Here is a 15,843-nt window from a genome sequence, read left to right on the forward strand (position 1 = left end):
TTAAAACAACAATCAACAGCAACAGTCACCACGAAGCTGGCCTTGTACGGCAGATTTTTAGTTTTGTTTAATTCATATTTTACCATCTGCCAGGATGAGATTTGAATTCCAGTCTTCAGAAAAGGATTCTGCATTACTAATCCAGTAACATTACCTCTGTGCCACTATGTCATCTTTTAGTGTAATCTAAACAGACCTCTTGCTGCAGTTCAACCCGGGAGTGGCCCGTGTTCCTGCAAAACAAGCATTCAGACTCTGGCAAAAAAAAACCTTTCATCCTGTGCTTTATTGCTATTACTCCAATTCCAATTACCTGGAGCTGTTAGTAGATGTGCACATTGTCTTTCCTGCTTTTGTAGGACTGATTCTCTGTTTATAAATTTAACATACTCCACTGAGTCAGTTCTTTTCCAGAAATGATTTTCCTGACACCTCAAATCATCGATTGATTTTGCTTCCTGACCTCAGCTGGACTGCTCAGTTGAATTCCCTATGTTAAGGCTAAATCAATTCTGCACTGCAAATGGTCAGACAATGCACCTTCCAAGACTCCAACAGCAACTCTGTGCTGTTAGTTCATCTTTTAAGTCGTCATTTTCACAGTTTTCTGCAAGCATGTATGTAAATATGAATTTATCAATCCTTCCCTTGTTGTTGGGCAAGTTTGCCACATTCAGTCATCTTCAGTAAGAGTGGTACAGTGACTCAGTGGCCAGTGCTGCTGCCTCACAGCACCAAGGATCTGGGTTTGATTCCAGCTTCAGGTGACTGACTGTTTGGAGTTTGCACATTCTCCCCGTGCCTGCGTGGGTTTCCTCCCACAGTACAAAGATGTGCCGGTTGGGTGGATTGGCCATGCTAAATTGCCCATAATATCAAGGGTGGGAAATGCAGAGATTGGGTAGGGGTGGGTCTGGGTGGGATGCTCTTTGGAGGGTCAGTGTGGGCCGAATGGCCTGCTTCCAAACTGTAGGAATGCTACAATTCTGAACAAAGACATTCTTTGCAGACTGAAGCAGGCAGTAAGTGGTTTTCTTACTTGCCCATGCTTAGCTTTATGCTCTACTGACTCCCTGTCTGACTAGAATATTGTCTACACAGCACCCTTTTACGCATAAAAGCATACTGTCCTCCTCATGCCCTGGCTTGGCAGCGAGACCCAATACCATGTGACACACTTCTGCTTGACTAGCACATATGACTTGCTTGAAGCTTTCTGATAATGACAGAGACCTTTCCAGACTTACTCATAGTCATACAGCTTGGAACCAGGCCCCTTGGTCCAACTCGTCCAGACCAAAGTAAACTAGTCCCACTTCCCTTCATTTGGCCCATATCCCTCTAAGCCTTTCTTATTTATGTACCTGTCCAAGTGTTTTTTAAATGTTGTAACTGTACCTTCATCTACCAATTTTTCTGGCAGCTCATTCTAGACATGACCCATCCTCTGTGTGAAAACGTTGCCCCTCGGGGCCCTTTTAAACCGTTCTCTTCTCACCTTAAAAATATGCTCACTAGTTTAGAACTCTCCTACCTTGGGGAGAAGACCTTTGGTATTCACCTTATCCGTGTCCCTCATGATTTTATAGCTCACCATTGGTGGCACAGGGGCTGAATGGTTAGCACTGCTGCCTCACAGCTCTAGGGACCTGAGTTTAATTCCAGCTTTGGGCGACTGTCTGTGTGGAGTTTGCATGCTCTCCCTGAGTCTGTGTGGGTTTCTTCCAGGTGCTGCAGTTTTCTCCCACTGTCTGAAGATATACAGGTTAAGTGGATGGGTCATTGGAAACTGCAGGGTTACAGGAACATTGTGGGAGAGGTGAGACTGTGTAGGATGTTGGTATGAGGGTTGATGATCTAAATGGCCTGCTTCTACACTGGAAGGATACTATGATTTTATAAGTTCATCCTCAACCTCCTATGCTCCAGTGAAAGTACACAGTATCCAAAAGTGGCTTCACCAATGTTTGTATAACCTCAACATGACATCTTAACTCTACATACATGCCTTCAGTTGCTCCCACCAAATAATATTCTTAGTCTCATTGTGCGGGAGAGAATATTTACAGTCTACTGAGATACGAAAAACACTATCTTAATTCAGAAAACTCTTGCTGTGGCTTCATCTTTCCATGATGCTGAAAGAGATCATAGGATCGTGTGACGTTGCACGACTTCCTGTGATGATGTGAATGTTTCATCAGCATATCAGAGCTAGAATTAACTTCTTATACTACATTTCTCTCCACAGCTTTGATCATAATCCTGTAAAATGAAGAAACTAATTGGGTCCGTGTTCTGTACCAAACGTGGCAAAGCCATTGATCAGCCGAGTGTGTTATACTTTTCATTATAAAAGTCTAGAAATGACAATGTGTGATATTCTCATACAAGCTGTTATATTCAATTCAAGTGCTTTTTTTGTATGATATTAACTGGACTGTTAAATCTGATTGAAGTATAAGTAAGCAGAAGGAATACAGTGTTAAAATAGTGGGACTTTGGAATTTAATACAAATACATGTTTTTGTATCTATAATATCATTGACAGCAATTTCCAACTTTGAGTAATCAACATAGGCACATGAAAGAACCCGCCTCATCCTGCTGATCATTTGAAATGCTTGCAGAATCTCTGGTACAGCCCATGGCTATTTGTTTAATGGTAGTGTTCCTGTGCTGCTGCCTGCAGTTATCAGTGCCCGTACTCAGGAACACAGAAGGATTTATATATTCATGTCAGTAATGCTAATGTGCTTGTGAAAGCATGCCAGAGGTTTTGTGAGCTAATTGCATGTAATTTTTCATTTCATAACTCCTTATGTAGATCTGGCCTTGTGATCTAACTGGAAGGCTGATTGAATTCTAAATGTAACTGAAGATATGAAGCAGATAAAAATAAGTGTATGCATGGGAGCAAGCAACATAAAGTCAGTTGGTGGGATGGGGTGGGGGTGTTTGGGGATGGGGGGAGGTGAAGAATGAGGAGAAATAAGTGCCAGATATAAACGAAGTGAAAACGAAACAAATGAAGCAAAAGCATGAAGCCAGGTCTGCTGGTAGGTGATAGAACGTCGTCCATATTTATTGACTGATAGAACTAAGTACATAACACATGAGATTGGTAGGAAAATTCCTAATTCCTAGTTGACCCAAGGATATCATTGCTGAAGGAATGCAGTACAACATACTGGAATGAGCTTGAGGGGCTGAAATGACCTACACAGCCATTGGCCATGAAGGACATATGATGGAGTTTGGCTCCAGGTCAGATTTCCTAAAGTTGCAGATAAATGTACAAGGCCTATATTTGTGGGTGAGGGATGACAAGAGGTTTGGAGAGGCCTTACAGTGTCACCTGTTTGACATCCACAGATCTCTTGTCTCCAATTTGAGATGTTGAATATAGTAGGATTCACATAAAGAAGCAGATGATGCAGATTCAGCGTGTAGGCAATGCCACTACTCATCATACCGAGCCTTCTCACCTTCTAAGGTGAGCAAACATACAATTACTGATTAAAAAAAAGCTGCACTGAAACATTTGAACAGCATCTTGCAAAAATGTGGGCTATATTTTACTGGACCATGCAGGGATTAATGGGGCTTTCTCTGATTGCCGAGGTGTTACTACTGGGTTCAGTCCTTGGGCCGCATTTAGAATTAGGTTTAGTGTCACATATACTGACATGAGTATGGTAAAAAGCTTACAGTACCATCCTAGGTACAAAGGTACCCAGATACCGATTCATAGAATCCCTGCAGTGTGGAAGCATGTTTTTCGGCCCATCAAGTCCACATTGACCCTCTGAGGAGCACCCCACCCCTACCCACACCCTACCTCTCCCTGTAATACTCCATTTCCCATAGCTAATCCAGCTAGCCTGTATATCCCTGGACACTCTAGACAATGTAGCATGACCAATCCACCTAACATGCCCAGCTTTTGAGTGTGGGAGGAAACTAGGGCACTCGGAGGAAACTCACGCAGACACGGGGAGCATGTGTGAACTCTATACAGACTGTTATCTGAGGCTGGAATCAAACCCAAGTCCCTGGTGCTATGAGGTAGCAGTGCTAACCATGGAGTATCGGTGCCACCCGGATTGTCATTCAGACTACTCAGACTATTTGCAGTCATTATTAATGACTTGCATGCTTATATACAAAGTACAATAGCCAAATTTGCCACTGAAATAGGTCAGAAGATGAGTTGTGATGAAGAAATAAGAAACTTACATATGGATATGTGTATATTAGATGATTGGGCCAAAATTTGGCAAATGAAGTTCAAAGTTGATTAATGTGAGGTTATTAATTTTGATCAGAGAAATAGAAAGGGAACCTATTATCTGAATGAAGAAAAACTTCAGAGAGCGTCGATGGAGAGGATTTTGGCTGTCTGTGCTTGAATCGCAGGAAATTAGCATGCAGCTAAAGTATGTAATCAGGAAGGCACATGGAATTTTGGTGTTTATTGAACAAAGGAATAGCACATAAAAGCAGGGAAGTGCTGCTGCAACTGTGCAAGGCAATAATGAAATTGCATCTGGAATATGCAATTTTGATTGAGGAGTGATGTAGTTGTATTGGAGGCAGCTCAGAGGAGGTTCACCAGATTGATTCCAGAGATGGGGTGTTTGTTTTATGAAGACAAATTGAGCAGTTTAGGTCTCTACTGCCTGGAGTCTAGAAAAATAAGAGGTGATCTAATTGAATTGTTAAGAAGGGGATTCTCAAAGCAGACATAAAAAGTATGTTTCCTCATGTGAGATGATAAGTCCATAAGACCATAAGACATAGGAGTGGAAATAAGGCCATTTGGCCCATCAAATCCACTCTGCCATTTAAATCATGGCTGATGGGCATTTCAACTCCACTTCCCTGCACTCTCCCCGTAGCCCTTGATTCCTTGTGAGATCAAGAATTTGTCGATCTCTGCCTTGAAGGCATCTAACGTCCTGGCCTCCACTGCACTCTAGAATGAGAGGTCACAGTTTTAGGATATTGTGTAGCAGATTTGAGAGAGAGACAAAATTACTTCTATCAAAGGGTCATGAATCCGTGGAATTTACTACCCTAGAGTGTGGTGGAGGCCAGGAAATTGCATAAATTTAATGAGCAGATATACAGATTTTTTAATGAGTGATTGGTTGAAGGGTTATGAAGAGCAGGCAGCTGATTGGATTTGAGACCGAGATGAGATCAGCCATGATCGTATTACATGGCAGAGCAGGCTTGAGAGGGGCTGAATTGCCGAGCCCCATTCCTAGTTCTTAAGTTCTTATGCACTGAGCATGGACTGGGACACAGTAAAGTGACATGGGAAGGTATTGGGTTCCATTACCAACATCTTCCTGCTTTCTTGCCATTTTGCTAGCAGTTGGAAAAGTGGCAGATGGTCCTTCTATCTGGAGCTAAGTTGAAGTCTGTGTGTACAATTAAGAGCCTCTTCTTCCTCCTACTAACATTTTGTGTGTGGTTGGAGATCCCTTTGCTGCATGTGACAGTTAAATCCTGCTGGTCTACCAGCTGACTCTGATATTAGGGGTGTGAGACCTTTTCTGGTATTCTTCAATTACCAAGGATCCCCTCTAGTTCTCCTGCTGCTACCCATCCTTACTGAGCTGACCCATCCACTAAACTGCCCCTGCCCTCTTCTGCTCCCGCTATGGGCTGCCTGTCTGGAATTTACATCCTCAGTCCCTACCTACCTTTAAGGAGGCAAAGCCTCCAAGTGCCCCGAACTCCATGTGCAACCCTGCAAAGATGACTACTACCAAAGGCACCATTGATCTATCACCCCTCTCCCTGAGGCATGGACCATAATCCTTAACAGGGCTTAAATCTCAGCAGCCGCTTTTTAATTCGCTGCCATTCACAAAATATGGTCTTGGATTCCACAGAGTGCCAAAGTAGTGTTGAATGATGGAATTTCTGCTCTTTGCGTAAATTTCCAGCCGTGATTTTATCTTCCTGGAAATCGCGATTTCTACATTCAGCAGCTACTTGGATGTAGTCTTCAAAGCAATGTAATGATGAATGCATGAAGAGCTGTGTAACCACAGGAAAGTCGTGTCCAATTCCAAATGGTGGCATATCTCTCCATGATTATATCATAAGGAAGCTGCTCATAGCTCCCCGCACATGTCACAATATCCATGTGAATTGTGACTCGTGTATTACAGACAGCGACTGTTTAAGTGAGCTCAGCTCACAGTCTGGTTCGACATCATTGCCTTTGCCTATAGCCACACTAGTCTGAAAATGCCTGATCTCAACTGATCTTAAAAGCTAGCAGACATAGGCCTGGTTAGTATTTGGATGGGAGACTGCCTGGGTGCAGTAGGCTTTAAAAAACGGTGGCTCAGTGGTTAATCCTGTTGCCTCACCAAGGACCCAGGTTCAGTTCCACCCTTGGGTGACTGTGTGGAGTTTGCACATTCTCACTATGTTTGTGTGGGTTTCCTCTGGGTGTTCTGGTTTCTTCCCACAGTCCAAAGATGTGCAGCCTGGGTGGAATGGCCATGTTAAATTGCCCATAATGTGCAGGGATGGGTGGGATGCTGTGAGGGTCAGTGTGGACTTGTTGGGCTGAAGGGCCTGTTTCCATACTGTAGCGATTGTGTGATATTCTAAATGATTTGAAGCAGAATATACTAGATCTAGAATTAGGGACTGAGAAGATGTACAAATTCACAGTACCACAGTGATATTGCACTGCACTTATAAGCATCTGTTATTTATTGCTTGATGTTCACAAAACAGAAATCTGAGATGGCACTGGATATTTGAATTAGTTACTGATCAAAATCTTAGCTTTAAAAATAATGGAACCTGAAGCATTAATTTTCAATTCCCTTTGACCATGGTGAGCGAGGCATGGGGCAACTCTTCTGGAAGTAAGTTAAATAATGGTATCTTGGGTAGACCGATGTTTTTAGGGAAGGCAAGTGCATTTTTACATGCTAAGTGATTCAATAACCAAATATATGTTAAAGAAATCCCCCCGCCGATCCAAAGAAAGTGACGTTAGTTTGTAAATACTAACAGGTATCCCAGTGAAGATATACTGACATCTATTTGTGGCCAAGATTGAAGTTCATAATTGAGGAATGTTAACAAGCAAAGTGTTTAGATTGTCATTTGTATTCAAACCTATAGCACAGGAGGCCATTCAGTCCATTATATCCACGCCCATCAACAAAGGTCTGGCCACACTCATCCCATTTTCTAGCTTTTGCTGCAACGTCCTGGAGGCTATGGCAATACAAATGAATATTGAAACATTACTTAAATGTTACAAAAATTTCCTACTCAACCACCTTTCAGACAGTGAGTTCCAGACTCCCACAACCCTCTGAATGAAAACATTTCTCCTGAACTCATCTCTTAAATCTATGGTGAAGGGTCTAGTCCCGAAACGTCAGCTTTTGTGCTCCTGAGATGCTGCTTGGCCTGCTGTGTTCATCCAGCTCCACACTTTATTATCTTGGATTCTCCAGCATCTGCAGTCCCCATTATCTCTTAAATCTATGGCCCTGGTTTGTGGCCCCAGTACTAATGAAAAGAATACCTTCCTCTCCATCCTATCTGTACTCCTCATACTCTCCTACACCTCTGTCACGTTCCCTGTCAGCATTAGCTGATAACATCCTGATTTTTTTCCCCTTGTTCAGCAAAAATCAAGTTGGTGATTCTTTGCTTAAGAGCAAAACCTTTATCTACATTTGTTTTTGTACTGGTTGAGTCCAAAGCTGTGCAGGCTAGGTGGATCGGCTATGTTAAATTGTCCGTAGTGTTCGGGGGTGTGTGGGCTATAGGGGGATTGGCCTGGGTGGGATGCTTCAAGGGACGGTGTGGACTTGTTGGGCCGAAGGGCCTGTTTCCATACTGTAGGGAATCTAATCTAATCTAATATAAGTTAAAGACTCGTCTCAAAATACAGATGAGGTGAATGACTCATTTGATTATGCTGAAATAAAATATGTAAACACCTACTGAACACCTACCTACACTAAGGTAAGATCACAACAGGTGCAAAGGGGACAGCAATCTAAGTTGATTATTAATACACTTCTGACAACTAGTTCTAGAAGGGTGAATAAATTTCTCTTTGCACTCCTGCCATTGGTATATCAATTTGAATTTTTAAAAGGTGTGTAGTTTTTTCAATTCAGTGTGCGCTTGAAGATGTTTCCTCTGAGTTTTAAACAAGTCATCTGGAGCTTTTGAGTTAGCAAGAGATTGTTTTATTATTTTAAAATACTGACTCAGGTAAATGTACAAACATTATTAAAAGCTGAAATCCATCCAGTCAGACACAAACATACACACAGCCCACACACACATGCACAAAGACAGACACACACACACATGCACAAAGACAGACACCGAAACACACAGACACATATGCACACATGCGATTGCACACAAGCACTTACACAGAGACTGCCTCTGCACACACACACTCCCCACCACACCAACACACACACACACACACACACACACACACACACTCTCACAATACCAACACGCACACCACCTCACAATACCAACACACACACACTGAGATGCTGTGAGCAGGTAGAATGTTTAAAGGAAAAGTTGAAGTCCCCTAAGGAAGAGAATTATTCTTTCTGTTATTCTTTTGATTGGCTGGAGCTCCAGTGGTACCTTGGCCAATGTAAGTCAGTTGATTTTGTTTTAAACTGCAGTCAGTCCTTTTCCCAGAGTGGGTGCCATGACATTTCAAGTTATTTTTAAATTTAAGTTCTGTGTTCAGCGATGTAACAGATAGGGTCTGTAGTGATCGGAATGAGAGCCAGGTGGATCTCATTGACTATGAGGTCTTTAATTGGGATTGTTGACCCAGGACAATCAGTGAGCCCTGGCCGACAGGTATAAACAGGAGGCGCAGAGTGTTTCCTCACTCTAGGGATTGGCTCTAAGCTGGCTGGTCAGAGCCCATGAAAAGAAAGGGTGACTTGGTAACGGGATGCAGTCGGTTCTACTAAAACGCGTGTTCTGCCAATGCAAATTGGCTATTACGTGACTCATGAATAGGGGAGCACTGTTTCTAAAACACAAACTTGCATTGGCTATAACGTGATTCCATTGATTCCATCGGTGCACGGAGGACTATGCGTCAACATCTCATGATCGTTTTGCAGGCTTTGGCCTGAGTATGTGCAATGTTAACACCAACAGATCATATGACTGTGCTTCTTAAAGCTTAAGCCAGTGCTTGTATACCACTCTGCTGACCTGTGAGCCCTGAAAAGTTACCTTAAGTCTACTCAAGGTGTCTACTTCAGGTTCTACTTCAAAAGAGGTTGCATGACAGGGGAAATTTTTTCTGACCTAATTGTTGGTGTTTTGGAAGATGTGTTTAAAAAGTATTGTAGGAAAAAAAAATGGATTTCAAGACTTTCGTCATCCTGGATAATGTGCCAAGCCATCCTCCCACCATTGGTGAGCTTTCTGTGCTGTTTCTACCCCCAAACACAACCTCTCTCCTTCAACCCATGGACCGGGTGCAAGTGCAGCTTTTAAAGCTTATTATTTAAGGTGCACATTTAAGAGGCTGATTGTAACCACTGAGGGGGATAGGGACAGTGTTCTCCTATTTTGGAAAAGCTTTAACATCAAGAATGCAATTGACATCGTCATGAAGGCCTGGGGTGATGTTTTTAAGGACTGCTTGCATGCAGTTTGGGGGAAGCTACTGTCAGATTATTTTCAAGATTTTAAAGGCTTTGATCCATCAGAGGAGCTCCCAAGAATCAAAGAACATTGTGTTAATCTTGCAAGGCAAGTTGGATTTGAAGAAGTGGAGAGAAAGGATGTTGAAGAGCTGCTTGAGTCCCAGTGTGAAGACTACTCTTCAGCTGATCTACAGCAACTTGTCACTGAGAGGGAAGTAAATGCTGGAGATGGAGTAGTCCAGGATGCAACACCACGAGAACTTTCTACTTTGTTTTGTCTTCTATCCTGAAGTTAAATTGAGAGGCAGTTGCAGCTCTTAGAGGACAAAGATTACAATGCAGATCACAGCAGGGTGGCAGTTCATGGAATTAGATCTTATTTGGCATCCTAAGAACAGCTTCTGCATGGAAGAAGAGAAAGTGAAAAGCAGCAATAACTGGATATGCTTTTTATGCCAACCCCCAAGAAACAGTCAGAGGACAGTAAGCCACAGCCGTCCACTTCTGCATTAACTATTTTTCACCCTAACCCTGCAACAACAACTGCACCTGAAGATAATGATGTGATGATGACGATCCCCAGTCCCTGCATGAATAACAGAGCAGTCTCAACACCACCTCCCGCATCAAGTCATCTTGACATTTTTGTAGATGAGATGTTAAATTTATTTCTTCATTAATAGATATAAATTAAACATTTATTCAAACAATGCTATCCTTTGTGTAACGCTTTTGAGTTATTTTTGAGTGATTTGTTTATTTTTGCTTTTCTTTTTCCAGTGATATATTTTGGTGGTCTGGCCCCTAACCCCACTCTTCCCATAGGCTCTGTTATTTCTGTAGCTATTTTCTATGATGCACGGTTGCGCAGAACTGACTGTACTGGCCTCTGTGCAGCTATTTCATCTGAACTTGAAGAAAACCTGTTGAGAGAGAACCTCATCCTGCACGATATCTTGATGTTGCAGGCTTTTTCTAACAGATGGACAAGCTTGGAATGTTAGCTGTTTCCAAGTGGGGGTATTGATCATGTGACAGCAAGCTATTGGATCACGATGGAAGCATCCATCGTAACAAAGCATGTTGATTTCCCACTATGAAAACTATAAAGGTACCATTGAAGCAGATAATGGAGTTCAGCCCCACCTTGCAAATCAAGTTTTTTTTTAGACTCCTGCTTTACCACTTGCCATTCTTACTAAGAAGAAAACGTCTAAACAAGGTCTGGATTTCTTTTTTTTCAATTAAGTTATTTCTGAAGAAGGGCCTAGGCCCGAAACGTCAGCCTTCCTGCTCCTCTGATGCTGCTTGGCCTGCTGTGTTCAGCCGGCTCCTCACCTTGTTAACTCAGATTCTCTAGCATCGGCAGTTCCTACTGTCTCTTACTAAAAGGTCTGCTGCTTATCGTCAGTTTTAACTATGTTAAGGCAAATCAGTTTCTTAGCAGTATTGAAATCAAATGTATTCCTACAATGGCAACAGAATGGGAATGTATCCACAAACACATAACTTAATAGAGAAAAAGAAGAGAAAGCCAGTCCGTGTTTAGATGTTTTCCTATGGCTATGCAAACATGAAATGTTGCCAGGAGAAGAGCTGAGGATTTACAAGCAGCTGGCTCCTGGCAACAGAAGACTTTACTTGAGCTCAACGGCAATAACTTCTTGAATTAGTTCTTTTAAATGAAACAATAGCACTTCAATGCTGTCTAAAAGATAAATAAGGAAGGAAAAACAGAAAGCTAGCTAGAAATAGGAAAACAAATTGTAGGGGTGAATAGATTATAGATATTCAGAAAGAAAGAGTTAATAAATGTATATCTATAGAAAGTGAGTCTGGAGAAATTAATAATGGAAAATAAGGCTCATGAGTTAAACAGGTGTATGTATCCAATAAATACAGAATATTGCAGATGCTGGACTTATGCACCCAGCACAAAATGCTGGAGAAATGCTACAGGTCTGGCAGCACCTATGGAGACAGAAACAGAGTGAACACTTTTGAGTCCAGTATAACTCTTCTTCAGATGTTCCAGAGAAATGGTACTGAGCAAATTGTTGGAATTGACCAGATGAACTTCATCCCATGGTCTTTAAAGAACACTTAAGTGAGATAGTCGATGTGTTGGTCTTAATTTTCTCAAAGCTCCCTTGATTTGCAGACATTCCCCTTTGAAAGGAGATAGCAAATGGAGCTTCTCTATTCAAAAAGGGAAGCAGAGAGAAAGCAGGAAACTACCGACTAGTTAACATAACCTGTGTCTCATGAGGGAAATGTTAGATGGACGACTACGTAGCTGGATACTTTCATAAACTTACGTTATCAGCCAGAGTCAACATGATTTTGTGAAATGGAAAACACCTTTAACAAATCTTTTGGAGTTCTTTGAAGAAGCAACATGTACTGTGGGCAAAGGGATAGTGGATGTATTGCATTTAGATTTCCAGAAGGTAATTGATAAAGTGCTACATCAAAGGTTATTGTGGAAAATAACGGGGCTATGTAGGGGTACGATATTGGCATGGATAGAAGTTTGACAGGTTGGCAGAATTAGGAAATTCATAAACGAGTCACATTCTGGATGGTAAGATGTAATGTGTGGTGTGCCACAGGGATTAGTGCTGGCGCCTCAACTTCTTATAACTTACATAAATTACTTGGATGAAGGGACTGAGGTACGGTTGCTAAATACACTGATGACACAAAGGTAGGTGAGAACGCAAATTGTGAAGAGTTGCAGGGAGGTGATGGTCTAGTGATATCATTACTGGATTTATTCATCCAGAAACTCAACTAATATTCCGGAGACCCAGGTTCAAATCCCACCACCTCAGATGGTGGAATTTGGGTTTGGTGGGGGGGGAGAAAATCCTGGAATTAAGAATCTACACCATTGCTGATTGTTAGTTTTAAAAAAAATCGAGCCCATTAATGTCCTTCAGGGAAGGAAATCTGCCATCCTTACATAGTCTGGCCTACATGTGACTCCAAACCCACAGCAATGGGCTGCAAGTAGCTCAGACGACTTTCTCGATTTTGATACCTGGAACAGATAGTTTGTCATATGAGGATAGGTTGGACAAGTTAGGTTTGTTTCCATTGGAACTTAGAAGGGTAAGGGGTGGCTTGATCAAAACAAGGTCCTGACAGGGTGGATTTGAATAGATGTTTCCTCCTGTGGAGAATCTCGAAATAGAGATCACTGCTTAAAATTAATCTTACACAGAGTTGAGGCAAAATATTTTCTCAGAGGGTGCTGTGTTTTTGGAACTTTTCTTCAAAAGGCAGTGAAAGCAGAGTCTTTGAATATTTTAGAGGCAGAAGTAGTTAGAATCTTAGTTAGCAAGAATTTGAAAGGTCATTGGTGGTACGTAAAGTAATCAGATGAGCTGTGATCGTAATTAATAGCAGAGGAGGCTCATGTGGCTAAGTGGTTCTTCCTGCTGTTAAATTGTATGTTCAGATCTTATAAAGCAAACTAAGATACCAAGTTACATAAGGAAACATAAAGGAAGAGTCAGACGGAGAAGGCGTCAGAAAGTAATTCTAAAGGTTAGAGCCTAGGCTGCTGAAACGACAAACACTAATGTGGGAGCAGTTTAAAAATTAGGGACGCTGAAGAGAGCTAAATTAGATGAATTCAGATTTATCAGGAAGTTACAGGGATGGAGGAGGTTACAGAGGTGAAGAGGGGAGAGGCCATGGAGGAATTTGAAAATATACGCGAATTTTTGAATCAAAGTTTTTCTTAACTGGAAGCCACTGTAGGTCAGCAAGCATAAGGGTGATGGGTGAAGGGAACCTGGTGCAGGTTTCCAGCCAGTTGAATGTAGATAACCCTGCCAGGAGGGTACTGGAATAATCAAATCTGCAGGTATCAAAAGCTTGGATGAGGATTTCAGCAGTTGAGGCAGGAAGCATGTTGCAGAGGTGGATGTAGGAAATCTTATTGATGGCACAGAATGTAGTTCAAAGTTAAATGTGGCACCAAGCTTGCAACAGGCTGATTCTGGTTCAATATCCAGAGAGAAGGATGCAATCATTAGCTATGGAGGATTTGCCTGGTCACTGCAAAACAGATTTTTTAACCTCCACTATAACAGTGAAATCAACTCCAGTGTAAAACTTCTGTTTCTACAAAATATCAAATCATTGAACTATGGGCTCTGCTTGTTGCTGGTTCTTTGGTCACAAGGGTATTTTTCCTGGTTATTTACACACTTGGTGTTTTTACTGTGTCTTGCACCTATACACAACGTGAGTGCTGGGGGAAGTAAGCATTACTGTATGGCAGTAGGGTAGGTTAGAATCTCCTCATATGAGGACCAACTCTAAGTTGGCTGCCTACAGCCAGTGTACTGTGCTCTATTAAATAAAGGGTGACTAGGTGACAGGAACTGGCCCCTGCGCAGTTATTTCAGTTATAAATCCTGCAAAATGTTCAAGGATCACAATGTGTGAAATAATCAAACATTTTCAAATTAACATTGGGTCTTCAGAATTTATGTGTCAAAATTAATGAAATATGTTCACTTCAAACCTATTGCCTGAGCTGTTTTGAGGGAGGTTAGATTCTCTGTAGACACGGGTGGTAAGCTATTAGTATGAAATGGCTGATGTGATATCAAACACCCTTGTACTATTACAAACAACAGATGGATATGGTTTGCAGCCAAATTGGTTGAGATCAGCACTCTGCAAAGGGAACATGTAAGGGAATCTTCGAAGATCAAGATTTCACATGCTGCAGATGGGCCTTTGAGAACGTGAAAGATGAGATGCTTTATATTCACATCTTTTGAAGTACCTGAGGGAATTGTATCATCCACTCATCACAAATAAGCAAATATGTTTCAATAAATAAATGTATACACATGAAGATTGTTCAGTATAAATATACTTCAAGAGGACTGTTTATCATAAAGCATTTAAAAGAACCATGGTAGTAATCATCTGCTCTTTTTAGATTCTTATTGAACAAATGTTGTATTTTCAGGATTAATATATTTTCACATTTTTAACATATCGCCATACCATTAAAATTTTAAATTACAGTTTTATTTAACAAATATAAAATTTTAATTTAACTTTTAATAATTTACATGTTAATAGGTGTCACCAATTATTTCAGATCTCCATTGCTTGCAGTTAGATTTATAGCCATTTAGTATTTGTTTGATTTTTGTTTTGTATTTTTTTGCAGCCTCTGCAAGGGAAGGACTCTGTACTCTGTTGTTCGAGATGCTAAAATGGTGCTGGATGTGAACAAGACCAGACAGATTGCTCAGGAGATTGTGAAGGTGTGCCAAATGTTATGATCCCTATCGAGACTACTATTTTTAAAAGATGTTTGAATTTCTACTGACTGAAAGGATCACATAAAAAGATTTAAAGTTTAAAGATGTTTACTCACACTCAAAGAAATATTGATTAACCATAATTTAGGTGACAACTTACACCTTAAACTAAATTCTGTGCTGCAAACTACACTTTTTAAAAACGCTCATAATCGAAAAACCCTCATGGTCGTAATCATTTATTCTATGTTTTGTTCATAAGAATACTGTTTGACAGGTTGTGAATGCTTTGACTCATCTCGATACAAATTGACAAGTTGAAAGTTCCAAGGAATTTTTGCACCTTTTACATACTCTTCTCCACAATTAACAATCTTACAGGGTACTGGCCCCCTCCCCCAAAGATCCATGACCCTCATATCTAAAGGATTCTTGACGCTGCCTGCAAAGAATCCTTGATCCCAACCTTTCAAGTATACTGGGACCGAATGCACAAAGTCAGTCAGCTCTTCAAAGCAGTATCTTGATAATCCAAAACAAATCTGCTAAGAGCAGATGTACTCTTATCGTGGTCTAATCTCCACATTCCAGCTTCCAAACACTAGTATTCCAAAATCTGATTTGAGTGGGGCCATCTAATCATTTAAATGACCAACCGGTCTCCATGAACTATTTATACCGCATCGCACCCAAAACAGGCTGTACCAAAAATAAGAAGTGCCAGGTGCAGGGGCAGCACTTAGCATTTCTTATCTCTTTTATCATTTTCACCATGGACGGTGTCTGTCGTGCAGAGATTCTGGGCCTAATGTCAGCACAGACAGTCTTGCCATTATCCG

The 15,843-nt window shown here is 41.3% G+C and overlaps 1 protein-coding gene across 1 annotated transcript in view; it reads left to right on the top strand.

The window, feature by feature from the left end:
* The window catches only part of ksr2 (kinase suppressor of ras 2), a 304,655-nt gene that overhangs the window by 258,351 nt on the left and 30,461 nt on the right, over positions 1–15,843 (top strand). The window contains exon 16 of the mRNA XM_048555715.2: positions 14,911–15,007. Coding sequence (XP_048411672.1) covers positions 14,911–15,007 — 97 coding nt within the window. The remainder of the gene's footprint in view (positions 1–14,910; positions 15,008–15,843) is intronic.

This window comes from Stegostoma tigrinum, chromosome 26 (assembly GCF_030684315.1).
Source record: "Stegostoma tigrinum isolate sSteTig4 chromosome 26, sSteTig4.hap1, whole genome shotgun sequence".
Classification (NCBI taxonomy): domain Eukaryota; kingdom Metazoa; phylum Chordata; class Chondrichthyes; order Orectolobiformes; family Stegostomatidae; genus Stegostoma; species Stegostoma tigrinum.